Source organism: Carcharhinus amblyrhynchos, chromosome 35 (assembly GCF_965287045.1).
Source record: "Carcharhinus amblyrhynchos chromosome 35, sCarAmb.v2.hapA, whole genome shotgun sequence".
Taxonomy (NCBI): domain Eukaryota; kingdom Metazoa; phylum Chordata; class Chondrichthyes; order Carcharhiniformes; family Carcharhinidae; genus Carcharhinus; species Carcharhinus amblyrhynchos.
Genome location: NC_137358.1, coordinates 4235032 through 4260519, shown reverse-complemented (window position 1 = coordinate 4260519; position 25488 = coordinate 4235032). Strand labels below are relative to the sequence as shown.

The window sequence follows — 25488 nt, the reverse complement described above, 5'->3', positions numbered from 1 at the left end:
AAGGGCAGAAGATTTATTTTTAGTTTAGTTGGGGCATCATGATCAGCACAGGCTAGGAGGGCCGAAGGGCCTGTTCCTAAGCTGAACTTTACTTTGTTCTTTGAGTGAATGAATTTCTGTAATTTGCAGCTTCTGAGATCTGTGCAGTAGAGTTCAGTTGTTCTCGGTACCCAGTGACTGGGCTGATCCAACTCTCTCATCTCCATTTGCCTGATGTGGTGATGTGTGTGTGGGGAACCATCCCAGGGGATGGGGGGGGTGGGGCGTGGGGTGGGTCATGGACATTTCTTTCATATTTTAACCTCTGCATGGGCAGCACGGTGGCACAGTGATTAGTACTGCTGCCTCACAGCGCCAGGGACCCGGGTTCGATTAGCAGCTTGGATCACTGTCAGTGTGGAGTCTGAACATTCTCCTCCATCTCACATGGTTTCCTCCAGGAGCTCCGGTTTCCTCCCACAGTCTGAAAGACGTGCTGGTTAGGTGTGTTGGCCATGCTAAATTCTCCCTCAGTGTGCCTGACTGTGGCGACTAGGGGATTTTCGCAGTAACTTCATTGCAGTGTTAATGTAAGCCTTACCTGTGACACTAATAAGTAAACTTTATCTTTAATGGTGGCACAGTGGTTAGCATTGCTGCCTCACAGTGCCAGGGACCCGGGTTCGATTCCCGGCTTGGGGTCACTGTCTGTGTGGAGCCTGCATGTTCTTCCCGTATCTGCGTGGGTTTCCTCCGGATTCTCCGGTTTCCCCCCACAGTCTGAAAGACGTGCGGGTTAGGGTGCATTGGCTGTGCTAAATTCTCCCTCAGTGCACCCAAACAGGCGCCAGAGTGTGGCGACGGGGGGATTTTCACAGTAACTTCATTGCAGTGTTAATGTAAGCCTAGCTGTGATGAATAAATAAATTATAAACTCATTCAGAAAGAAAAGCACGCTGATATACTGTCCGTGGGAGTGTGTAAAGTGTGCCACAAACTCCATTAGCTTCTATCTGAGTTGCTGGATTTGGTACAGTGTGTTATTTTATGACCCTTCTCTCTGCATGTTGTTTGGACTTGGCCAGTTCTGAGGTTCCGGATTGTCACAAAGTCCAATCCCGTTATCTCCCCCGTGCCCTGCGATCCTTGCTCCCTTCACCTTATCAGTTAATTACACAAGTCTCATTTTGTGAAGTCATCGAGCAGATACAAACTTTGCCCCGACAAATCCGCCCAGGTTTTTTTTTATATCTTGTGTTTTTTTTGCTCCAGTGAGTTAGGCCGCAGCAGACTCTAGGGTGGGTGGCGCATGTCAGGGTGAGTGTTGTTCACTGACCAATCCTAATCATAGAATCCCTACAATGCAGAAGGAGACCATGTGGCCCATCGAGCTTGCACTGACCACCCAGGCCCTATCCCGCTAATCCCAAGAATTTAAATTGCTAACCCCTTCAACATTAAGGGGCAATTTAGCATGGCCAACCAACCTAACTCGCACAACTTTGGACATTAAAAGGCAATTTAGCACGGCCAATCCATCTAACCTACATATCTTTGAACACTAAGGGGCAATTTAGCACGGCCAATCCATCTAACCTACATATCTTTGGACACTAAGGGGCAATTTAGCATGGCCAATCCACCTAAACCACACATCTTTGGACATTAAGGGCAATTTAGCATGGCCAATCCACCTAAACCACACATCTTTGGACATTAAGGGCAATTTAGCATGGCCAATCCACCTAACTTACACATCTTTGGACATTAAGAGGCAATTTAGCATGGCCAATCCATCTAACCTACATACCTTTGGACACTAAGGGGCAATTTAGCATGGCCAATCCCCCTAAACTGCACATCTTTGGACATTAAGGGCAATTTAGCATGGCTAATCCACCTAACTTACACATCTTTGGACATTAAGAGGCAATTTAGCATGGCCAATCCTACATATCTATGGACAGTAAGGGGCAATTTAGCACGGCCAACCAACCTAACCCGCACATCTGTGGACACTAAGGGAGAATTTAGCAATGGCCAATGCACCTAACCTACATGTCTTTCTGACTGTGGGAGGAAATTGGAGCACCCGGAGGAAACCCATGCAGACATGGGGAGAACGTGCAAACTCCACACAGACGGTGACCCGAGGCTGGAATTGAACCCGGGTCCCTAGCACTGTGAGGCAGCAGCGCTAACCACTGTGCCACCGCATGGATGGGAGACAGTGGATTTCTCACTGGTTCCAGGATTGGTGGGTGGAAGGGTCATTCCTGGATGGGGGGCTGTATAGGGGAACTGGAGGGTGTGGGGGCAGAGTTGGAGGTTGCAGCGTTTGGTTGGGGGGTGGTCTGGATTGTGGGATCAATCCTGGGGGAGGCAGGGTACATGCCAACATGGGGTTGGAGAGATGGGGGGAAATAGATTCATAGAGTCCGGACAGTGCAGAAGACACCATCTGATCCATCGAGACTGCACTGATGCTCTCTGACAGAGTATCTTACCCAGGCCCTCACCCTGCCCTATCCCTGTAACCCCACATGTCTACCATGGCCGGTCCCTCGAACCTGCACACCTTTGGAGAGTAAGGGGCAATTTATCATGGGCAATCCCCCTAACCAGCACATCTTTCAGACTGCGGAAGGAAACCAGAGCACCTGGAGGAAACCCACGCAGAAACGGGGAGAATGTGCAGCCTCTGCACAGACAGTGACCCAAAGCCAGGAACTGAACCTGGGTCCCTGACGCTGTGAGGCAGCAGTGCCAACCACTGCCACTGTGCCACCGTGGAATCCACCACCCCCCCCCCACACAACCCACACCGTGGAATCCAATCCCCCCACCGCCACCCCCACTCCCCCAGAGCATTCGCCTCTGGATTACTAATGACATTCCCACTGTGCCACCACCTCGCCTGAGTCCTACAGCCAATGAATGAACTTGTTATTCATTCAAATATAAAGCCACTCACAATCCGCAGAATCATTCATAAATTTCCCTCACCCCCGATCTCCCGACTCTACTGGCGCAGGAGGAGGCCAGAGTGTTGCTCAGTTCCATCACGGCACGGAGGCACAGTGGTTAGCGCTGCTTCCTCACAGCACCAGGGACCAGGGTTCGATTCCCAGCTTGGGTCACTATCTGTGTGAAGTCTGCGCATTCTCCCCGTATCTGCACGGGTTTCCTCCGGGTGCTTCGGTTCCCTTCCACAGTCCAAAGATGTGCAGGTTAGGTGGCTAGGCCACGCTAAATTGCCCCTTAGTGTCCAAAGATTTGCAAATTAAGTGGATTGGCCATGCTAAATTGCCCCTCAGCGTCCAAATATGTGCGGGTTAGGTGGATTGGCTATTGCTAAATTGCCCCTTAGTTTCCAAATACGTGTTGGTTAGAGGGAATTAGTGGGGTAAATATGAGGAGGGATAGGACCTGGGTAAGGTGCTCTGTTGGTAAGTTGGTGCAGTGTCTGTGTATAGGTTAGAGGGGATTAGTGATGTTAAATGTGTGAGATTATAGTAATAGAGCGGGGGAGTGGGCTTGGGTAAGTAACTCTGTCAGAGAGTCCACAAGACCATAAAGTACAAGAGCAGAATTAGGCCATTCGGCCCAATGAGCCTGCTCTGCCATTCAATCATGGCTGATAAGTTTCTCAACCCCATTCTCCCACCTTTGATCCCCTGACCTATCTATCTCTGTCTTAAATGTACCCAATGATCTCGCCTCCACTGGCTTGAAGGGCCAAATGGCCTCTGCTGAACTGCAAGGAATGGTATGAGTTGCAGCCATTCCCAATCCTTGTCCTCTTCCAGGTAGGGATTGGTGGAGGAAAGCTGACTGCCCGACTGATTTGCCATCTCAAAGCGACAATGGGGTGATGGTGGGCTTCCAGCGGGCACAGGCATACCATAGGAGAGATCGCCACGTTCTCACGGTGCTCAGGGAGCCCTGAGTGATCCCCCCCTCACCTCCCCCCCTCCACCACCCAGCTCCCAACCCCTCTCTTCCCCTGTCATTCCTGAGATGCTAAGGTGTGCTGGCACAGACTGCGATCCACATGGTCCAGAATTGTCACTGAGTCTGGCCTTTGTCCATTGGCCTGTGGCTGGGGTGGACTCACCGTGTTTATTTGGGTAAATTCAACTCCCAGGTACGGTCGCTGATTTGTTTTTGGTACACACACATGTGTGCAGCACCATGCTCTGGTAAACAGAGGAGTTATTCAGATCTCACTGTCAACACATAGTGGCTCCTAATGTTTGAACAGTGAGGACAGATTATTGTTTAGTGATGTCTGCATTTTGTTGACCGTTAACTCTTGTAATCCGGGCTTGCAAATGCTACTAACCTGTCGGTGTAAGATTCATTCAATATTGTGGGGCTATTAGCAAAGTCAAGTTTATTTATTGGTCACAAGTAAGGCTTACATTAACACTGCAATGAAGTTACTGTGAAATTCCCCGAGTCGCCACAGTCCACCGCCTGTTTGGGTCAATGCTCCCGAACCAGCAGGTCTTTCAGACTGTGGGAGGAAACCGGAGCACCCGGAGGAAACCCACGCAGACACGGGGAGAATGTGCAGACTCCACACGGACAGTGACCCAATCAAACCTGGTCACCCTGGCACTTTGAGGCAGCAGTGCTGACCACTGTGCCCGCCCCAAGTTGGTGTAAGATTAATTCAGTACGGTGGGGCTTTTAGTAAAGTAAAATGTATTTATTGGTCACAAGTAGGCACAGTGGTGAGCGACACGATGGCACAGCGGTTAGATCTGCAGGTTGGGTGGATTGGCCATGCTAAGTTGCCCCTTATTGTCCCAAGATGTGTCGGTTGGAGGGAATTAGTGGGGTAAATGCATGGGGTTTACAGGATAGGATCTGGGTAAGATGCTCTGTTGGTGAGTTGGTGCAATGTCTGAAAGATGTATAGGTTAGATGGGATTAGTGATGGGGTTACAGTAATAGGGCAGGGGAGAGAGCTTGGGTAAGATACTCGGTCTGAGAGACCAAAAGGTTAAAGGAGCAGAATTAGGCACTATCGCCTCACAGCTCCAGGGACCTGCATTCGATCCCCAGCTTGGGTCATTGTACGTTCTCCCCGTGTCTGCGTGGGTTTCCTCCTACAGTCTGAAAGATGTGCTGGTTAGGGTGCATTGGCCGTGCTAAATTCTCCCTCAGTGTATGCGAACAGGTGCCGGAGTGTGGCGACTAGGGGATTTTCACAGCAACTTCATTGCAGTGTTAATGTAAGCCAACTTGTAACACTGATAGTACGCTTTGCTCGAGCAACACTCAAAAGGCTCTTCAACATCCAGTACACAGCAGCCCTGTGTGATTGGCACCTCATCTACCACCTTCAGCACCCAGTCCCTCCAGCACCGATGTACAGTGGCAGCAGTGTGTACCATCTACAAGATGCACCAGGACTCCTTCAACAGCACCCTCCAAACCCGCGATACACAACACCTTACTCTGGTAAACAGAGAAGCTATTCAAAACTCGCCGTCAATATGTAGTGTCTCCTAATGTTTACGCAGTGAAGACGGATTATTGATTAGCGATGACTGTTTTTTGTTGACAACAATAGTTTCCAACTTAGATGACGCCAGTTCTAGGCATTCATTCACTGATCACAGGCAAACAGGGGCAGCACGGTGGCGAGTTGTTAGCACTGCTGTCTCACGGCGGCAGGGACCTGGGTTCAGTTCCAACCTTGGACAACTATTTGTGTGGAGTCTGCACACTCTTCCCAGAACCAGGGGCTCACTGGTTTCAAGTTAAGGGTCACCCTTCCAGGACAGAGATAAGCGGGGAGATTGTTTTTTTTCTGAGGGTCATGCGACTTTGGAACTCAGCCTCAGGAGGCGGTAAATATTTTGAAGACGGGTAGATAGATTCTTGTTAGGTGAGGGAGTCAAAGGTTACCGCGGCAGATGGGGATGTGGAGGGGGATTAGCAGGGTAAATATGTGGGTTTACGGGGATAGGGCCTGGTTGGGATTGCGCTCGGTGCAGACTCGATGGGCTGAATGGCCTCGTTCGGCACTGTTTGGATTCTATGATTCTATTCTCTGATTCTATGGCGTAAGGGAGGGAGTTACAGGATTTTTGGCAGTGAAGGAAGGAGAATATAATTCCAACTCAAATGAAATGGGAGTTGGAGTAGGCCATTTGGCCCATCAAATCCATTCCATCATTCAATAAGATCATGGCCGATCTGTTTGCGTTGAGTTCCACATTCCCATCTACCCTGGTGACCTTTGACTCCCTCATCTAACAAGAATCTATCGACCTCTGTCTTCAAAATATTCACCGCCTTCTGAGGCAGAGTTCCAAAGTCGCACAACCCTCAGAGAAATAATTCCTCCTCATCTCTCTCCTGGAAAGGTGACCCCTAATTTTAAAACAGTGACCCCTAGTTCTGGACTCACCCACAAGGGGAAATGTCCTTTCCAATGCCCAGCTCGCTGAGATCATTTAGGATCTTACAAACTTCAGTCAAGTTGCCCGTCACACTTCTAAACTCCATGGAAACAAGGCCAGTCTGTCTAAGCACATTTGAACGGTGAGCTGTGACTTGGAGGGGACATCCAGGTGTAGGTGTTCTCCCTGTGTCTACTGTCCTTGTCCTTCTAGATGGGATAGGGTCACACGTTTGGAAGATGTTGTTGAAGGAGCTTTGTTAAATTGCGAACTGCATCTTGTAGATGGTGCACACGGCTGCCACTGTGTGTCAGTGGTGGAAGGAGTGATTGTTTAGTTTCTTTTATTAGCAAGAGAGTGAGAGAGAGAGTGAGAGGGAGAGAGAGAGAGTGCGAGAGGGAGAGTGTGAGAGGGAGAGAGAGACAGAGAGAATGCGCAAGGGAAAGAAAGAATTCTAGAGAGAGACAGAGAGAGGGAGCAAGAGAGTGAGAGAGAGAGCGAGAAAACAAAAGGGCAAGAGAGAGAGAGTGTGGGAGGGAGGGAGAGAGAGAGAGTGTGAGAGGGAAAGTGAGAGAGCGAGAGGGTGAGCAAGACAGACCAAGAGGGAGAGAGAGAGAGAGAGAGACAGAGTGCAAGCAGGAGAGACGGAGTGCGAGAGTGAGAGAGTGAGAGAAAGAGAGCAAGAGGGAGAGAGTGACAGGCCCTTGACATTCAATGGTGTGGGTCAACCCACAGAACGTGGGTACAGCGATTCAAGAAGGCAGCTCACCACCACCTTCTCAAGGGTAACTAGGGATGGTGTTGTTTCTTGCATGCTGTACAGACAAAGTATATCGTTCACGGAGTATGTGAGAGTGCTGGGGGAAGAAGAGAGTGCATTCGTAGCTAGGGTGTAGAGGAAGATCAACTTAATGCAAAATAGGTCCATTCAAATGTCTGATGGCAGCAGGGAAGAAGCTGTTCTTGAGTCGGTTAGTACCTGACCTCAGACTTTTGTACCTTTTTCCCGAAGAAGAAGGTGGAAGGAGAATGTCCGGGGTGTGTGGGGTCCTTAATTATGCTGGCTGCTTTGCCGAAGCAGCGGGAAGTTGTATTATTTATTGTTAAGTTCAAATATCACCATTTGCCATGGTCGGGATTTGAACCCAGGTCCCCGGATCCTACTGTGGATCTCTGGATTACTAATCCAGTGATAATACCACTATGCCACTGCCTCCCCCAAATTGAATTCAGTGTAAAAAATCTGGAATTAAGAACCTACTGACCCTGAAACCATTGTTGGAAAAACCCATCTGGTTCACTAATGTCCTTTAGGGAAGGAAATCTGCCGTCCTTACCCGGCCTGGCCTACATGTGACTCCAGGGCCACTGCAATGGGGTTGACTCTCAACTGCCCTCTGAAGTGGCCAAGTGAGACACTCAGTTGAAGGACAATGAGGGATGGGTAATAAATGCTGGTCCAGCCAGCGATGCCCATGTCCCACAAATTAAGAATAGAAGTTTATTTATGAGTGTCATAAGTAGACTTACATTAACACTGCAATGAAGTTACTGTGAAAATCTCCTAGTCTCCACACTAAGGGAGAATTTAGCATGGCCTTTGCACCCTAACCAACACGCCGTTTGGACTGTGGGAGGAAACCGGAGCACCCAGAGGAAACCCAGGCAGTCACGGGGAGAAGGTACAAACTCCGCACAGGCAGTGACCCAAGCTGGGAATCGAACCTGGGGTCCCTGGTGCTTTGAGACAGCAGTGCTAACCCACTGTGTTCGCAATAGCGCTGCATCTGCAAAAGTTTTAAAATCCAAATTTCACCAATCTGGTCCGAGAGCTGAATTCAGTTTAGGGAGGACTCAGGAAATATATTTCTCAGCTGTCCCCGGAACCTTGGGCTGTTTTGGTCCTTTCAAGGTGCTACGTAAATTATTCTTGCAATCTGTCATCCTGGCTCGGAGACCTGCACTGATCTCATTCCAAGTATCTCAGAGAAGTGAAAGTCCGCATGTTTTGCTAAACTTAACAGCCCCGCCTCCAAATAAAGGTCCAGAAAGTCGATGCAGGAATGAAATAAACTTTCCGGATCGTTGCTTGAGAGAAAAGTGTCAATGAGGTGAGACTTAACGGGGAGGGAGCTGAGACCTGGGTTCACAGATAGTCCCTGGTGACAGGGGTGTGGCTGTATCTATTTCTACACATCAGTTTTCCATTTATAGAGTCATAGAGGTTCATAGCTTTGGCCCAACTTGCCCATGCCGCCCCTTTTCTTAACCACCAAGCTAATCCCAATTGTCCGCATTTGGCCCATATCCCTCTATACCCATCTTACCCGTGTAACTGTCGAAATGCTTTTTAAAAAAGAAAATTGTACCCACCTCTACTACTACCTCTGGCAGCTTGTTCCAGACACTCACCACCCTCTGTGTGAACAAATTGCCCCTCCGGACCCCTTTGTATCTCTCCCTCTCATCTTAAACCTATGCCTTCTAGTTTTAGACTCCCCTACCTTTTGGAAAAGATATTGACTATCTAACTGATCTGTGCCCCTCATCATTTTATAGATCTCTATAAGTTTATCCTTACACTCCAGAGAAAAATGTCCCAGTCTATCCAGCCTCTCCTTATAACTCAAACCATCAAGTCCGGGTAGCATCCTAGTAAATCTTTTCTATATTCTTTCTATAACTAGTCAGTTAAGAAAGATGAAACACAGGGGGCAACACACATGAAGTTTCAGTGCTGTACCTGCTCTGGGAGTGTTTGATGGGGGGACAGTGTAGAGGGAGCTTTACTCTGTATCTAACCCCGTGCTGTACCTGTCCTGGGAGTGTTTGATGGGGGGACAGTGTAGCGGGAGCTTTACTCTGTATCTAACCCCATGCTGTACCTGTCCTGGGAGTGTTTGATGGGGACAGTGTAGAGGGAGCTTTACTCTGTATCTAACCCCGTGCTGTACCTGTCCTGGGAGTGTTTGATGGGGGGGACAGTGTAGAGGGAGCTTTACTCTGTATCTAACCCCATGCTGTACCTGTCCTGGGAGTGTTTGATGGGGGACAGTGTAGCGGGAGCTTTACTCTGTATCTAACCCCATGCTGTACCTGTCCTGGGAGTGTTTGATGGGGACAGTGTAGAGGGAGCTTTACTCTGTATCTAACCCCATGCTGTACCTGTCCTGGGAGTGTTTGATGGGGGACAGTGTAGCGGGAGCTTTACTCTGTATCTAACCCCATGCTGTACCTGTCCTGGGAGTGTTTGATGGGGGACAGTGTAGCGGGAGCTTTACTCTGTATCTAACCCCATGCTGTACCTGTCCTGGGAGTGTTTGATGGGGACAGTGTAGAGGGAGCTTTACTCTGTATCTAACCCCGTGCTGTACCTGTCCTGGGAGTGTTTGATGGGGGGGACAGTGTAGAGGGAGCTTTACTCTGTATCTAACCCCATGCTGTACCTGTCCTGGGAGTGTTTGATAAAATCACGTAAGGAAAAAAATAGATTCAAATATATTACCTTCAAGGCCAGTTATAAACTGTTTTTTTTATTTAAACATCTTGGCTGGAATTTTACCATCCTGCCCGCCATGGGAATCAGTGCCGGCACGGTTTGGTCAATGGGAAGATGTGTTGACCTTACGGTTTTTGGGATGAGTGAGGCCGGATAATACACACACACACACACACACACACACACATACACACACTCACCGCACCCTGTCCCCAGTCTGTGCACCGACTGGAATAGCTGAGTGTTGGCTATGCTGCAATAACCTGGTCCCACCACAGGAGGTCACTAATTGTCACAAATTCCTCACAATCCCTGAATTTGCCGATTCCCCAACTAAGAGAAACAGGTTGAGGAATTCATTCAAAATTCACACTCAGTGCTTGATTAGTTTGCAGCTAATTCTCAGGATGTGGGCGTTGGGGGCAAGACTGGCAACTGATGCCCAAATGCACTTTGATTTGATTTGATTTATTATTGTCAACATACAGTGAAAAGTATTGTTGCTTGAGCACTATACAGACAAAGCATACCGTTCGTAGAGAAGGAAAGGAAAGAGTGCAGACTGTAGCGTTACAGTCATAGCTAGGGTGTAGAGAAAGACCGACTTAATGCAAGGTAAATCCAAGTCTTGATCAATTGGGCTGACGAATGGCAGATGGAGTTTAATTTAGACAAATGCGAGGTGATGCATTTTGGTAGATTGAACCAGGGTAGGACTTACTCAGTTAATGGTAGGGCATTGGGGAGAGTTACAGAACAAAGAGATCTAGGGGTACATGTTCATAGCTCCTTGAAAGTGGGGTCACAGGCGGACAGAGTGGTGAAGAAGGCATTCGGCATGCTTGGTTTCATCGGTCAGAACATTGAATACAGGAGTTGGGACGTCTTGTTGAAGTTGTACAAGACATTGGTAAGGCCACATTTGGAATACTGTGTGCAGTTCTGGTCACCCTATTATAGAAAGGATATTATTAAACTAGAAAGAGTGCAGAAGAGATTTACTAGGATGCTCCCAGGACTTAATGGTTTGAGATATAAGGAAAGGCTGGATAGACTGGGACCTTTTTTTCTGGAGCGTAGGAGGCTGAGGGGTGATCTTACAGAGGTCTATAAAATAATGAGGGGCCCTGATCAGCTGGAGTAAGAAGTCTCATAACACCAGGTTAAAGTCCAACAGGTTCATTTGGAATCACGAGCTTTCGGAGCGCTGCCCCTTCCTCAGATGAGTGACTCACCCAATGAAGGAGCAGCACTCCGAAAGCTCACGATCGCAAATAAACCTGTTGGGCTTTATTTTGTTGACATTGAGGGAGAGGTTATTGTCCACACTTCAGTTCACCAGATTCTCGATCTCCTTCCTCCACTCCGTCTCATCCTTGTTTGAGATCCGACCCCCTACAATTGTGTCATCAGTAAATTTGTGAGTGGGTTGGATCGGGATTCGGTTGCACAGGGACGTGATAACAAGGCTTATCAGGGCTGTAACAGCTGAGGTCCGCAGTAGGCCTGATGGGCTGGTTGCTGGATTTGGCAGTCAGCCAGGAGTCACACATCTTGTACCCTCCCTTTACTGTCTTACCACGATAATCCGAATGCGTCCCAAACTCTGTCACCCCACCCTTTCCCCCGCAACAGCCAGGAGATGAGACAGTTTCCTGTGTTAGTTGAAATAGAGAACAGGCCGAGTGTGGAGGATGCAGTCGCAGGTGAGACAGAACTTTCACCCAGACAGCGAGACAGCCATCAACAAGCTCATCAGCCTCGAGTACTACACTTCATATGTGTACCTCGCCATGGTAAAGTGAAACTCTTACCATCTTTGACACCGAGTAGAGTGTGGCCTTGATGAGACATTGCCTGGTAAAATGTAACACTGCCCCAGTGTGCTGTCCGAAATAGTCCCTCAACTTGGAACCTCCGCCTGCGATCATGCCTCATAAATATTGCTGCTAATTTGGTTTGGTTTCGGGGGAGTATCAGTTTATTTTTGTTGTGTTAGTGTAACAGGTGGGAATAGATAGAAGTTGCATTTCTATAGCACCTTTCCTGGTTACAAGTTGTGCTTCACAATTGCTGAAAGTCTTGGATTGCAGTCTCTGTTGGAATGTGGTGCTTCTATGTTGACCACCCGAGATCGAAGCCCAATTTTATCATTGCGCTGCGCCCATTTTTGGGCGCAAAAACGTGAAACAAGTACTGTGCCTGAAACAGGCGCGACAGCCATTTAAATGTATTTGTATGCATTTAAGTTGATTTAATGGGCTGTACTCCCAACCTTACCGGCACTTCCCCCTATACCACTCCTAGTTTCAAGTCATAGAATCATAGAACCCTACAGTGCAGAAAGAGGCCCTTTGGCCCATCAGGTCTGCACCAAACACAATCCCACCCAGGCCCTATCCCCATATCCCTACATATTATACCCACTAATCCCTCTAACCTACGCATCCCTGGGCACTAAGGGGCAATTTCTTAGCATGGCCAATCAACCTAACCCGCACATCTTTGGACTGTGGGATGAAACCGGAGCACCCGGAGGAAACCCACGCAGACACGAGGAGAATATGCAAACTCCACACAGACAGTGACCCGAGCCGGGAATCGAACCCAGGACCATTGGAGCTGTGAAGCAGCAGTGCTAACCACTGTGCTACCGTGCCACCCCCGTACTTACAATAAAAATGGTAAAATAGGGCCCACTGCCTCCCTGCTTGATGTCGAACTCTCTCCCCGAGCTCACCAAACTCACCACTCCATGTGTCGGCTATTTAACCTTGAGTGCATCACGTGAAATTTTGTTCCAGACCCCCTCCAGGGACCACCTGACAACGATGAGAGGATCAGGAGTGAGAACCTTGGCAGTGTTTGGTGGGACAGTGCAGAGGGTGCTTTACTCTGTATCTAACCCCGTGCTGTATCTGTCCTGGGAGTGTTTGATGGGGACAGTGTAGAGGGAGCTTTACTCTGTATCTAACCCCGTGCAGTACCTGTCCTGGGAGTGTTTGATGGGGACAGTGTAGAGGGAGCTTTACTCTGTATCTAACCCCGTGCAGTACCTGTCCTGGGAGTGTTTGATGGGGGGACAGTGTACAGGGAGCTTTACTCTGTATCTAACCCCGTGCTGTACCTGTCCTGGGAGTGTTTGATGGGGACAGTGTAGAGGGAGCTTTACTCTGTATCTAACCCCGTGCTGTACCTGTCCGGGGAGTGTTTGATGGGGGACAGTGTAGAGGGAGCTTTACTCTGTATCTAACCCCGTGCTGTACCTGTCCTGGGAGTGTTTGATGGGGGACAGTGTAGAGGGAGCTTTACTCTGTATCTAACCCCGTGTTGCACCTATCCTGGGAGTGTTTGATGGGAGATGGTGTAGAGGGAGCTTTACTCTGTATCTAACCCCGTGCTGTACCTGTCCTGGGAGTGTTTGATGGGGGACAGTGTAGAGGGAGCTTTACTCTGTATCTAACCCCGTGCTGTACCTGTCCTGGGAGTGTTTGATGGGGGACAGTGTAGAGGGAGCTTTACTCTGTATTTAACCCCGTGCTGTACCTGTCCTGGGAGTGTTTGATGGGGACAGTGTAGAGGGAGCTTTACTCTGTATCTAACCCCGTGCTGTACCTGTCCTGGGAGTGTTTGATGGGGCACAGTGTACTGTAATGTCAGTGTAATGACAGTGTACTGTAATGTGTTTGATGGGGGACAGTGTACTGTAATGTCAGTGTAATGACAGTGTACTGTAATGTGTTTGATGGGGGACAGTGTACTGTAATGTCAGTGTAATGACAGTGTACTGTAATGTGTTTGATGGGGGACAGTGTACTGTAAGCCCCCTCCTCAAACCTGATCAGATGTGTTTGCACGTATATGTACAATGTGTTTGTACACAGGTGTGTTTGCAGTGATGTCTAGCTGCAATGTTGTGTGTATGTATCTGCCTGCATAGTGATAGAAACCCTACAGAGCAGATGGGGGCCATTCAGCCCATCAAGTCTGCACCTAAACTGTCCAAAAGAGCTCCCAACCCTTGAATTTACTCAGTTTCTTCCCAATCGAATATCTTTTTTAAAATTAACACACGAGGTGTCGCTGGCTGGGTCTAGTATTTACTGCCCATCCCTAACTGCCCCTTGTGAAGGGGGTGGTGAGGTGTCTATGTGACCCACTGTAGGTGCATCCAGAGTGCTGTTAGGGCGGGAGTTCCAGGATTTTGACCCAGCGATAGTGAAGGAACGGAGATTAAATTTCACATCAGGATGGTGAGTGGCCTAAAAAAATGGATTAAATAAAAGAGATTGCATTATTGACTACATTTTAGAAAGCGATCTTTCTTTGGTTATTGAACTTGCTGACTCCTGTCCTGGGGGATGGATTTGCGGAAGGGTTTATCGTGCTGGTTTTTTTTTGTTCCAGTCTTATTACTTCGAACGGGACGATGTCGCTCAGGAGAACTTTGCAAAATTTTTCCACGAGTTGTCGGAGACAGAACGCAAGCACGCTGAAGACTTGATCGAATACCAGAGGGAGCGAGGGGGTCGGATCCAGCTGGAGAGTGTCGAGGTGAGCACGGCATTCCGACATCGTGGAGACTCCTTTCCCATCTCTCCGCTCTCATGCCCAAGAGTCCAATGGGCGGAGCTTTCCCATCCCGTTCGCCACGGGAATCGTAGCAGGCGAGACATGGACCATGCAAAGATCCATTCACCTCAGGTGGGATTTTCCAGACTTAGAGAATCCCTACAGTGCAGAGGAGGCCATTCAGCCCATCAAGCCTGCATTGGCCACAATCCCACCCAGGCCCTATCTCCATAACCCCTGCATTTAACTTAGTTAGTCCCCCTGATACTAAGGGTTAATTTAGCATGGCCAATCCACCTAACCCACACATCTTTGGACACTAAGGGACAATTTCGCATGGCTAATCCACCTAACCCGCACATCCTTGGACATTAAGGGGCAATTTAGTGTGGCTAATCCACCGAACATAGGTGCATTAACCCAAACAGGCGCTCGAGTCTGCTGACTAGGGGAATTTCACAGCAACTTCATTGCAATGTTAATGTAAGTCTACATGTGACTAATAAATAAACTTTACATCTTTGGACACTAAGGGGCAATTTAACATTGCCAATCCACCGAACATAGGTGTATTGATCCAAACAGGCGCCAGAGTGTGGGGACTAGGGGAATTTCACAGTAACTTCACTGCCGTGTTAATGTAAGCCTTACTTGTGACTAGTAAATAAACTTTATACCTTTGGACACTAAGGGACAATTTAGCATGGCCAATCCGCCTAACCTACACATCTTTGGGCTTGGGGACAGGGTGGTCGGAAAATCCTGCCCAGCAAGGCAATCATTTCTTCCATTGCTTTTACGTCCAGTGTATTGTTTGACTGATGGAATCATAGCAAGGGGAAGGTTCCACACTGTACAGTCATAAAATAGGAGCAAATATGGAAGGACGCTTGGACATTGAACCTCTTAGAGAGATATCAGGAAATGGCTGGGTCAAGGAGTTAGGTTTTAGGGAATGTCTTAAAGGAGGAAAGAGGCCAGAATTGGAGGAATGCCAAGAGCTTGGAGCCTTAGAATGATGGAACATTCTAGGCACAGAAAGAGGCCACTTGGCCCATCATGTCTGCACCATCCAAAAAACAAGCCCTATTCCCATTTTCCAGCTTTATATCCGTCGCCCTGCCAGTTACTTCATGTTTTCAGTTTAAATTTATTTATTAGTGTCACACAGTGGCACAGTGGTTAGCACTGCTGCCTCTCAGTGTCAGGGACCCGGGTTCAATTCCAACCTCCATTCACTGTCTGTGTGGAGTCTGCACATTCTCCCCGTGTCTGTGTGGGTTTCCTCCGGGTGCTGCAGTTACCTCCCACACTGCAAAGATGTGCGGGTTAGCTGGACTGGCCGTGCTAAATTGCCCCTTAGTGTCAGGGGGGCTAACTAGGGTAAATGCATGGGGTAATGGAGATAGAGATTGGGCGGGATTGTTGTCAATGCAGGCGCGATGGGCTGAATGGCCTCCATCTGTACTGTAGGGATTCTATGATGTAGGCTTACATTAACACTGCAATGAAGTTACTGTGAAAGTCCCTAGTCGCCACACCCCGGCGCCTGTTCGGGTACACTGAGGGAGAATTTAGCACAGCCAATGCACCTTAACCAGCGTATCTTCCAGACTATGGGAAGAACCTGGAGGAAACCCACACAGACACGGGGAGAATGTGCAGACTCCACACAGACAGTGACCCAAGCCGGGAATGGAACCCGGGTCCTTGGCTCTGTGAGGCAGCAGTGCCAACCCACTGTGCCACCTCAGGTGCAGACGCAGACACCTTTGAAACACGTTGCGGGTTCAGCTTCAGCTGCCCTTTCAGGCAGTGAGTTCCTGATTCCCACCACAATCTGAGGGGAAACGTTATTTCCTCATCTCTCATTCTAATCACTGACCTCTCTGCTAAAGTAAATCGGCCTTTCCTATCCACTCTACCCAGGTCTGTGAGGTTCAGTTCTTAACTCGCAGCTATTTTGGATTTGACAGTGTTCCCTCATTTTACACCCACACGCTTATTTTTGTTCAGTGTGTGAGTGAGTCACTGCTTTTCCTGTGGTTAACTGTGAACCCATCCGAGCTTACATTTCTCATTACTCAGTAAAAGATGGGTGCTTGACACTGGTCACACGATCTCAATACTGGGTAATTGCCTGGCGCAGTTGAACTTTAACCTTTGTGCGCATCTGTCACCGCGTCATACGGCGCAGAAGAGACCCTTTGGCCCATTGACCCTGCACCGACAATAGCCACTACTTATGGGCTCGCTAATCCCATTTCCCTGACACTTGTCCCAGGCGCGGAGTGTGCACGGTCCCCAGCATACCTTTTAATTCTCTCTATTACTCTTTATTCTAACTGTTTCACACCTTAGCTGTGACTGTAACACTACATTCTGCACCTTTCAAAGAACAAACAAAAATTCCAGCGCAGGAACAGGCCCTTCGGCCCTCCAAGCCTGCACCGACCATGCTGCCCGACTGAACTAAAACCCCCTCCCCTTCCGGGGACCGTATCCCTCTATTCCCATCCTATTCATATATTTGTCAACAGCCCCCCCTCTCCTCTTAAAAGTCACTACCATATCTGGTTCCACTACCTCCCCTGGAAACCGGTTCCAGGCACCCACCACCCTCTGTGAAAAATCTGCCTCGTACATCTACTTTAAACCTTGCCCCTTGCACCTTACTCTATGAACGGTATGCTTTGTCTGTGCAGCTTGCAAGAAACAATACTTTTCACTGTATCCCAATACCTGTGACAATAATAAATCAAATCAAATTAAATCAAATCAGATCAAATGCTAAGATATTTAAAGTGCTCCTCCAAATATTATTTAAAGGTTGTGAGGTTTCCGGCCTCTCCTATCTTCCCAGGCAGCGCATTCCAGATTCCCACCACCCTCTGAATGAAAAGGCTTTTTTCTCAAATCCCCTCCTGCCCCTCATCCTAAGACTCTGCCCCCCTTCGCAATTAACCCCTCAACGAAGGGGAACAGTTGCTCCCTACTCCCCCTGTCCATACCCCTCATAATCTTACACGCCTCAATCATGTCCCCCCTCAGCCTTCCCTGCTCCAGAGAAAACATTCCCAGCCTATCCAGCCTCTCCTTGTAGCTCCGTCCCAGGGCAGCATCCTGGTGAATCTCCGCTGTACCCCCTCTAGAGCGATCACGTCCTTCCTGTAGTAACACGAGCAGAACGGCACACGGTCCTCCAGCCGTGGCCTCACCAGCACCCTGTACAACTTTAAGATTACCCCCTTGCTCTTATACGGTGGCACAGTGGTTAGTACTGCTGCCTCACAGCGCCGGGGACCTGGGTTCGATTCCTGCCTTGGGACGCTGTCAGTGCAGAGCCTGTACGTCCTCCCCGTGTCTGCGTGGGTTTCCTCAGGGTGCTCCAGTTTTCTCCCACAGTTTGAAAGGGTGTATTGGCCGTGCTAAATTCCCCCTCAGTGTGCCCGAACGGGCGTCAGAGTGTGGCGACTCGGGGATTTTCACAGTAACTTCATTGCAGTGTTAATGTAAGCCTACTTGTGACACTAATAAATAAATTTAAACTTACTCTATGCCATAACTGATAAATGCAAGAGTCCCAAATGCCTTCTTAGCTATCCTATTCCTGTGGTCTGCTGACCAGGTTAGGTTGATTGGCCATGGTAAAATTGCCCCTTAGTGTTCTGAGATGCGTAGGTTAGAGGGATTAGCGGGTAAAATTAATAGGGATGGAGGGGGGATTGGGCCTGGGTGGGATAGTGGTCGGTGCAGACTCGATGGGCCAAATGGCCTCTTTCTGTGGGGTTTCTATGATTCTTTCTATGATTCAGGGATCTGTGAATAGATACCCCAAGATCCCCCTGTCCCTCGGAGCTTCCCAGTGTCCTGCCATTCATTAAATGCTCCCTTGTTTAGTTTCCAAAGTGCGTCATCTCGCAGGGTTAAATACCACGTACCACTGCTCTGCCCATCTGACCAACCCATCCACATCTCCCTCTAACTCATTAATCACCAAGAAGCAGAGCATGCAAGTATTGAATGTTTTGCTTCCTTTGGTTACCAAACACTTTGCGTCAACTCACACAAGGCATATTTGCCTGCGTCACGTGACCTGCCCACACTTTCTATTGGGCAACAGCCTTTGAGAACCGCGTTTCACCGCCCTCACCACAAGATGGCAACAGACAGTCGATTTTGCCGAGGAGCATCCATCCCCAAACGCTTCGCAGCCAATGAGGTTCTTTAGAAGCACAGGCTGGAATTCTACCACCACAGGAATCGGAGCGGGCGAGGGGCGCACAACGGAAAGGCCCGATGACCTCGGGTGGGATTTTACGGTCTTGGGTCGCACGAGACTGGCAAATCCTGCCAGTAGTGAGTGTTGCAATGTAGCGAACCCGGCTGCCAATCTGCACACAGCAAGATCCCACAAATAGCGATGAGGGCATGAGGACATTCTCTGTCTAGGTGTTGGGCTGAGGATTGGGCAATGGCTTGCGTTTATGTAGCTCAGAACATTCCTAAGGCGCTTTGCAGCCAATTAAATGCAGCCAACCTACCTTTGAGCTGCAGTCACTGTTGGACTGCAGGAAAAGTGGTAGCTAATTTGTGCACAGCAAGATCCCACATGCGGCAATGTGATGACCAGGTATACTAAACGCCCTTGTCCTAATTCCAAACCAAGCCATGTTCGCCCATCTGCCTCGTCCTCGCAGACTCCCAGTCAAGTATCACTTTGCTTTTGAAAGTCTCATCTCTGAATGTGTCTCTCCTCGTCCCTCCCTATCTCCGTAATATCCCTCAGCTTCACGGCCTCTCCGAGATACCTTCAGTCCTCTTATTCTGGCCGACCATTATAATCGCTCCACCATTGGGTGACCGTGCCTTCACTTGCCTTCAATTTGATCCAGGATAATCCTCCCCCCCTGCCCCCAATCCTTTCAATCTTTACACGGGATAAAGTTTAAAGTTTATTTATTAGTGTCACAAGTAGGCTTACATTAACACTGCAATGAAGTTACTGTGAAAATGCCACACTCCCATTTGGGTAAACTGAGGGACACGGCCAATGCACGTCTTTTGGGCTGTGGGACGAAACCGGAGCTCCTGGAGGAAACCTACACAGACACGGGGAGAACGTACAGACTCTGGACAGACAGACACCCTGGTGCTGTGAGGCAGCAGTGCTAACCACTGTGCCATCCTCCACGTAGATGTAAACACAGAGCGTTGACGTAATGAGGTGAGGGACGGGCAGGATTTTTTGGCCTTGTTTGTACGGAAACTGTGTGTAAACCGTAAAATCCCACCCGAGGTCAGTGGAACTTTCCCGTGCTCTGTCCCCTCGCCTGCTCCGATTCCTGTAGCTGGCAGGCGGGTAAAATTCCAGCCAGTGTCTCTGACTGTGTGGCATTCCCTCAGTACGGCACTGGGAGCATCAGCCCAGGTTGTGTGGCCTGACTCCTCCACTCTCTGACTCAGAGGTGACGTGTTTCCATGGAGCTATTCTTGACAGCATACGATAGTTATGTTGGTGCGTGCCCTCCCATAACAGAGCACCGATTAAATATTCACCAGACAGCAATTCACAGAGGCAAATATATATCTTTGTGGTCTGTGAATCTACAGGTGTGTGCCATTACCTTTCTTTTTATTCATTAGGTGAGGGCCTCGCTGGCTGGGCCAGCATTTATTGCCCATCCCTAGTTGCCACTGAACTGAGTGTCTCACTTGGCCATTTCAGAGGGCAGTTGAGAGTCAACCCCATTGCTGTGGCTCTGGAGTCACATGTAGGCCAGACCAGGTAAGGACGGCAGATTTCCTTCCCTGAAGGGACATTAGTGACCCAGATGGGTTTTTCCGACAATGGTTTCACGAACGTCAGTAGATTCTTAATTTTTATCATTGAATTCAAAGTTCACCACCCGAGATTCGAACCCGAGTCCCCAGAACATTAGCTAAGTTTGGGCGGCACGGTAGCACACTGGGTTAGCACTGCTGCTTCACAGCTCCAGGCTCCTGGGTTCGATTCCCGGCTCGGGTCGCTGTCTGTGTGGAGTTTGCACATTCTCCTCGTGTCTGCGTGGGTTTCCTCTGGGTGCTCCAGTTTCCTCTCACAGTCCAAAGATGTGCGGGTTAGGTTGATTGTGGCCGTGCTGAGAAATTGCCCCTTAGTGTCCAGGGATGTGTAGGTTAGAGGGATTAGTGGGTATAATATGGGGGTAGGGCCTGGGTGGGATTATGGTCGGTGCAGACTCAATGGGCCAAAGGGCCTCCTTCTGCACTGTAGGGTTCTATGATTCTATGGATTAATAGTCAAGCAGTAACCCCACTAGGCCATTTCCTCCCAGTTAATGTTGTTTATATCTTTGAACTCGTCCTTATTTTAATTTCCTCGTGTCCTCATCTGCTGAGATGGAGAATCTCAGCCAGAACTCTGACAGAGCGAGTACAGATATACTGCTGGCCCCAGGATGGGGATGTGGGATTCAGCCTGAGTACTCAGTAGCAAGTTCCTCAGCTGCACCCTCTTTGTGTTCTCCAAATAAACTCAAGGATCAGAAGAATTATACAATCCCTACAGTGCAGAAGGAGGCCATTCAGCCCATCGAGTCTGCACTGACCACAATCCCACCCAGGCCCTATTTCTGTACATAGCCTGCTAATCCCCTGACACCAAGCAATTTAGCATGGCCAATCAACCTAACCTGCACATCTTTAGACTGTGGGAGGAAACCGGAGCACCCGGAGGAAACCCATGCAGACACGGGGAGAACGTGCAAACTGCACACACAGTCAGTGACCCGAGGCTGGAAATGAACCCGGGTCCCTGGCACTGTGAGGCAGCAATGATGACCATCGTGCCACCATGCCATCCTAGGACATAAGAACTTGGCCATTCAGCCCCTTGACCCTGTGCCACCATGCTATCCCATCAGGGCTGATCTCACCTTGGCCTCAACTCCACTTTCCTGCCTGTTCTCCATCACCCTTCAGCCCTGTTACTATTTAATAATCTGCCCACCTCTTCCTTAAATTTACTCAAAATTGATAAACCGAGGGGTAAGTTATAATCGCAGTTCTCTAAAGGCAACAGCATCTCAGAGGAACCTTAAAACATCGAAACGAAATTTAACTAAAGAGGATCAATAAAAACACCCCTGCCCATCATGGTGGCACAGTGGTTAGCACTGCTGCCACACAGCGCCAGGGACCCGGGTTCAGTTCCCAGCTTGAGTCACTGTCTGTGTGGAGTTTGCACCTGCTCCCCTTGTCCCCACCCCGCAACCCCCTCCCTCCTCTGCAAATCCCCCCACCCCCCATCTGCGCCCCTCCTCCCCCATCTGCACCCCCCTCTCCCTCCATACTCACCCTCCCTTCTCCACGCTCCCTCGCCCCTCTCCCCTCTGCTGCACCCCCACTCCTGCCCCCTCTGCACCCCAGTCCGCGCTGGGTGCCCAAGGTTCAGGATCCTGGGGCAGAAGTGAAACTAAAGTGAAAGTAACGGATTGTTTGGGAAAGTGAAAAGCGGCTGCAGCTTTGGACAAACACATACATATGGCCTAGGGAATCCACAAGGCTGCAAAAGAAGCAGACACCTTGGGATTCCGTGAAGCAAGTGACTTTTGTATGTGTGTGCCAGAATCCCCAGTGGTAAGAGAGAGGACTCCTGCAGAGAGAGCTCAGAGACATTGGCACAATGGTTAGCACTGCTGCCTCACAGTGCCAAGAACATGGGTTCGATTCCCGGCTTGGGTCACTGTCTTTGCGGAGTTTGCACATTCTCCCCGTGTCTGCATGGGTTTCCTCCGGGCGCTCCGGTTTCCTCCCAAAGTCCAAAGACATGCTGGTTAGGTGCATTGGCCGTGCTAAATTAACCCCAGAAGACCACTGCTCTCTTATTGCTTACCTTGCTGTGCAGGTACAACAGGCATGGGAGCAAGAGGGGCACACCCATTCCTCCTGCCTTACCCCTGCTCGTATGGGTCAAATCCAGCCCATGGTTATACTGACGGAGAGAACAGGAAAACTCCCATCGAGATCTCAGTTCCAGTCTCTCTCTTCCACAGAAACCAGGGAAGCAAGATTGGAGGAATGGGCTGGAGGCCACACAGTACGCACTTGAGTTGCAGAAAGCCATCAACAAGTCTCTCCTTGAACTGCACCAACTAGCCTCCAAAAAGCAAGACCCGCAGGTAGCTCTCTGATACAGACTGAACCACAGAATCCATAGATACTGACCCATAGAGTCCATTACTGATAGATACTGACCCATAGAGACCATTACTGATAGACAGACCCATAGAGACCATTACTGATAGAGACTGACCCATAGAGACCATTACTGATAGACTGACCCATAGAGACCATTACTGATAGAGACTGACCCATAGAGTCCATTACTGATAGATACTGACCCATAGAGACCATTACTGATAGATACTGACCCATAGAGACCATTACTGATAGATACTGACCCATAGAGTCCATTACTGATAGACTGACCCATAGAGACCATTACTGATAGATACTGACCCATAGGGACCATTACTGATAGAGACTGACCCATAGAGACCATTACTGATAGATACTGACCCATAGAGTCCATTACTGATAGATACTGACCCATAGAGACCATTACTGATAGATACTGACCCATAGAGTCCATTACTGATAGATACTGACCCATAGAGACCATTACTGATAGATACTGACCCATAGAGACCATTACTGATAGAGACTGACCCATAGAGACCATTACTGATAGATACTGACCCATAGAGACCATTACTGATAGAGACTGACCCATAGAGACCATTACTGATAGATACTGACCCATAGAGTCCATTACTGATAGATACTGACCCATAGAGACCATTACTGATAGATACTGACCCATAGAGTCCATTACTGATAGATACTGACCCATAGAGACCATTACTGATAGATACTGACCCATAGAGACCATTACTGATAGATACTGACCCATAGAGTCCATTACTGATAGATACTGACCCATAGAGTCCATTACTGATAGATACTGACCCATAGAGACCATTACTGATAGATACTGACCCATAGAGACCATTACTGATAGATACTGACCCATAGAGACCATTACTGATAGATACTGACCCATAGAGTCCATTACTGATAGATACTGACCCATAGAGACCATTCCTGATAGATACTGACCCATAGAGACCATTCCTGATAGATACTGACCCATAGAGACCATTACTGATAGATACTGACCCATAGAGACCATTACTGATAGATACTGACCCATAGAGTCCATTACTGATAGATACTGACCCATAGAGACCATTACTGATAGATACTGACCCATAGATACCATTACTGATAGATACTGACCCATAGATACCATTACTGATAGATACTGACCCATAGAGTCCATTACTGATAGAGACTGACCCATAGAGACCATTACTGATAGATACTGACCCATAGAGACCATTACTGATAGATACTGACCCATAGAGACCATTACTGATAGAGACTGACCCATAGAGACCATTACTGATAGAGACTGACCCATAGAGTCCATTACTGATAGAGACTGACCCATAGAGACCATTACTGATAGAGACTGACCCATAGAGACCATTACTGATAGATACTGACCCATAGAGACCATTACTGATAGATACTGACCCATAGAGACCATTACTGATAGAGACTGACCCATAGAGACCATTACTGATAGAGACTGACCCATAGAGTCCATTACTGATAGAGACTGACCCATAGAGTCCATTACTGATAGATACTGACCCATAGAGACCATTACTGATAGATACTGACCCATAGAGACCATTACTGATAGAGACTGACCCATAGAGACCATTACTGATAGAGACTGACCCATAGAGACCATTACTGATAGATACTGACCCATAGAGTCCACTACTGATAGAGACTGACCCATAGAGTCCATTACTGATAGAGACTGACCCATAGATACCATTACTGATAGAGACTGACCCATAGTCCATTACTGATAGAGACTGACCCATAGAGACCATTACTGATAGATACTGACCCATAGAGACCATTACTGATTGATACTGACCCATAGAGTCCATTACTGATAGATACTGACCCATAGTCCATTTCTGATAGAGACTGACCCATAGAGACCATTACTGATAGATACTGACCCATAGAGTCCATTACTGATAGATACTGACCCATAGAGACCATTACTGATAGATACTGACCCATAGAGTCCATTACTGATAGATACTGACCCATAGAGACCATTACTGATAGATACTGACCCATAGAGACCATTACTGATAGAGACTGACCCATAGAGACCATTACTGATAGATACTGACCCATAGAGACCATTACTGATAGATACTGACCCATAGAGACCATTACTGATAGAGACTGACCCATAGAGACCATTACTGATAGATACTGACCCATAGAGACCATTACTGATAGATACTGACCCATAGAGACCATTACTGATAGATACTGACCCATAGAGACCATTACTGATAGAGACTGACCCATAGAGTCCATTACTGATAGAGACTGACCCACAGATTTTGTTTGTAATGGATATTGATGCCCAGAGTAACTGAGTGTTTAGTCATTCAATTATTTCATCCGTGAAGTTCTGATAGCTCAGCTGATGGGGATTCTGTTCTTGTGTTTCTCAGATGTGTCATTTCCTTGAATCCCATTTCTTGAATAGCTGCGTGGAAATCATCAAAAGGCTTGGAGATCACATCACAATCCTCAGGAAGTTATCCAATGGGCAGAACAGTGGCCTGGGTGAATACCTGTTTAATAAGCACACACTCCAGTGAAGAGACTGGACTGTCAGAGTGCCGGGCCTCTCTCCGTAACACCCAATCTCCTTGGGCTGGGTTCAGAGGCCAAAGATCTTACGCTGAATGTCCCATTGGGTGAAGAAGAGTGAACAGGCAAGAAACCCGTATCTAAGGAGTATGACTCACTGATTTTTAAGTAATAAATAAATACTTTCACAGAAATGGA

General features: G+C 48.4%; 1 protein-coding gene across 2 annotated transcripts; it reads left to right on the top strand.

Moving 5' to 3' along the window:
- The first annotated feature begins 11526 nt into the window (after positions 1–11526).
- On the top strand, positions 11527–25488 carry LOC145361576 (ferritin, lower subunit-like). 2 transcript variants are annotated; one of them, XM_080217415.1, is made up of 4 exons: positions 11527–11603; positions 14305–14451; positions 22524–22649; positions 25149–25488. In XM_080217415.1, the coding sequence occupies exons 1-4, from the start codon at positions 11592–11594 to the stop codon at positions 25296–25298; spliced, it is 435 nt and encodes a 144-aa protein (XP_080073541.1). In that variant the 5' UTR covers positions 11527–11591; the 3' UTR covers positions 25299–25488. The 2 variants fall into 2 exon arrangements, with proteins under 2 accessions (XP_080073541.1, XP_080073540.1); XM_080217414.1 differs by having other exon boundaries at positions 11542–11693.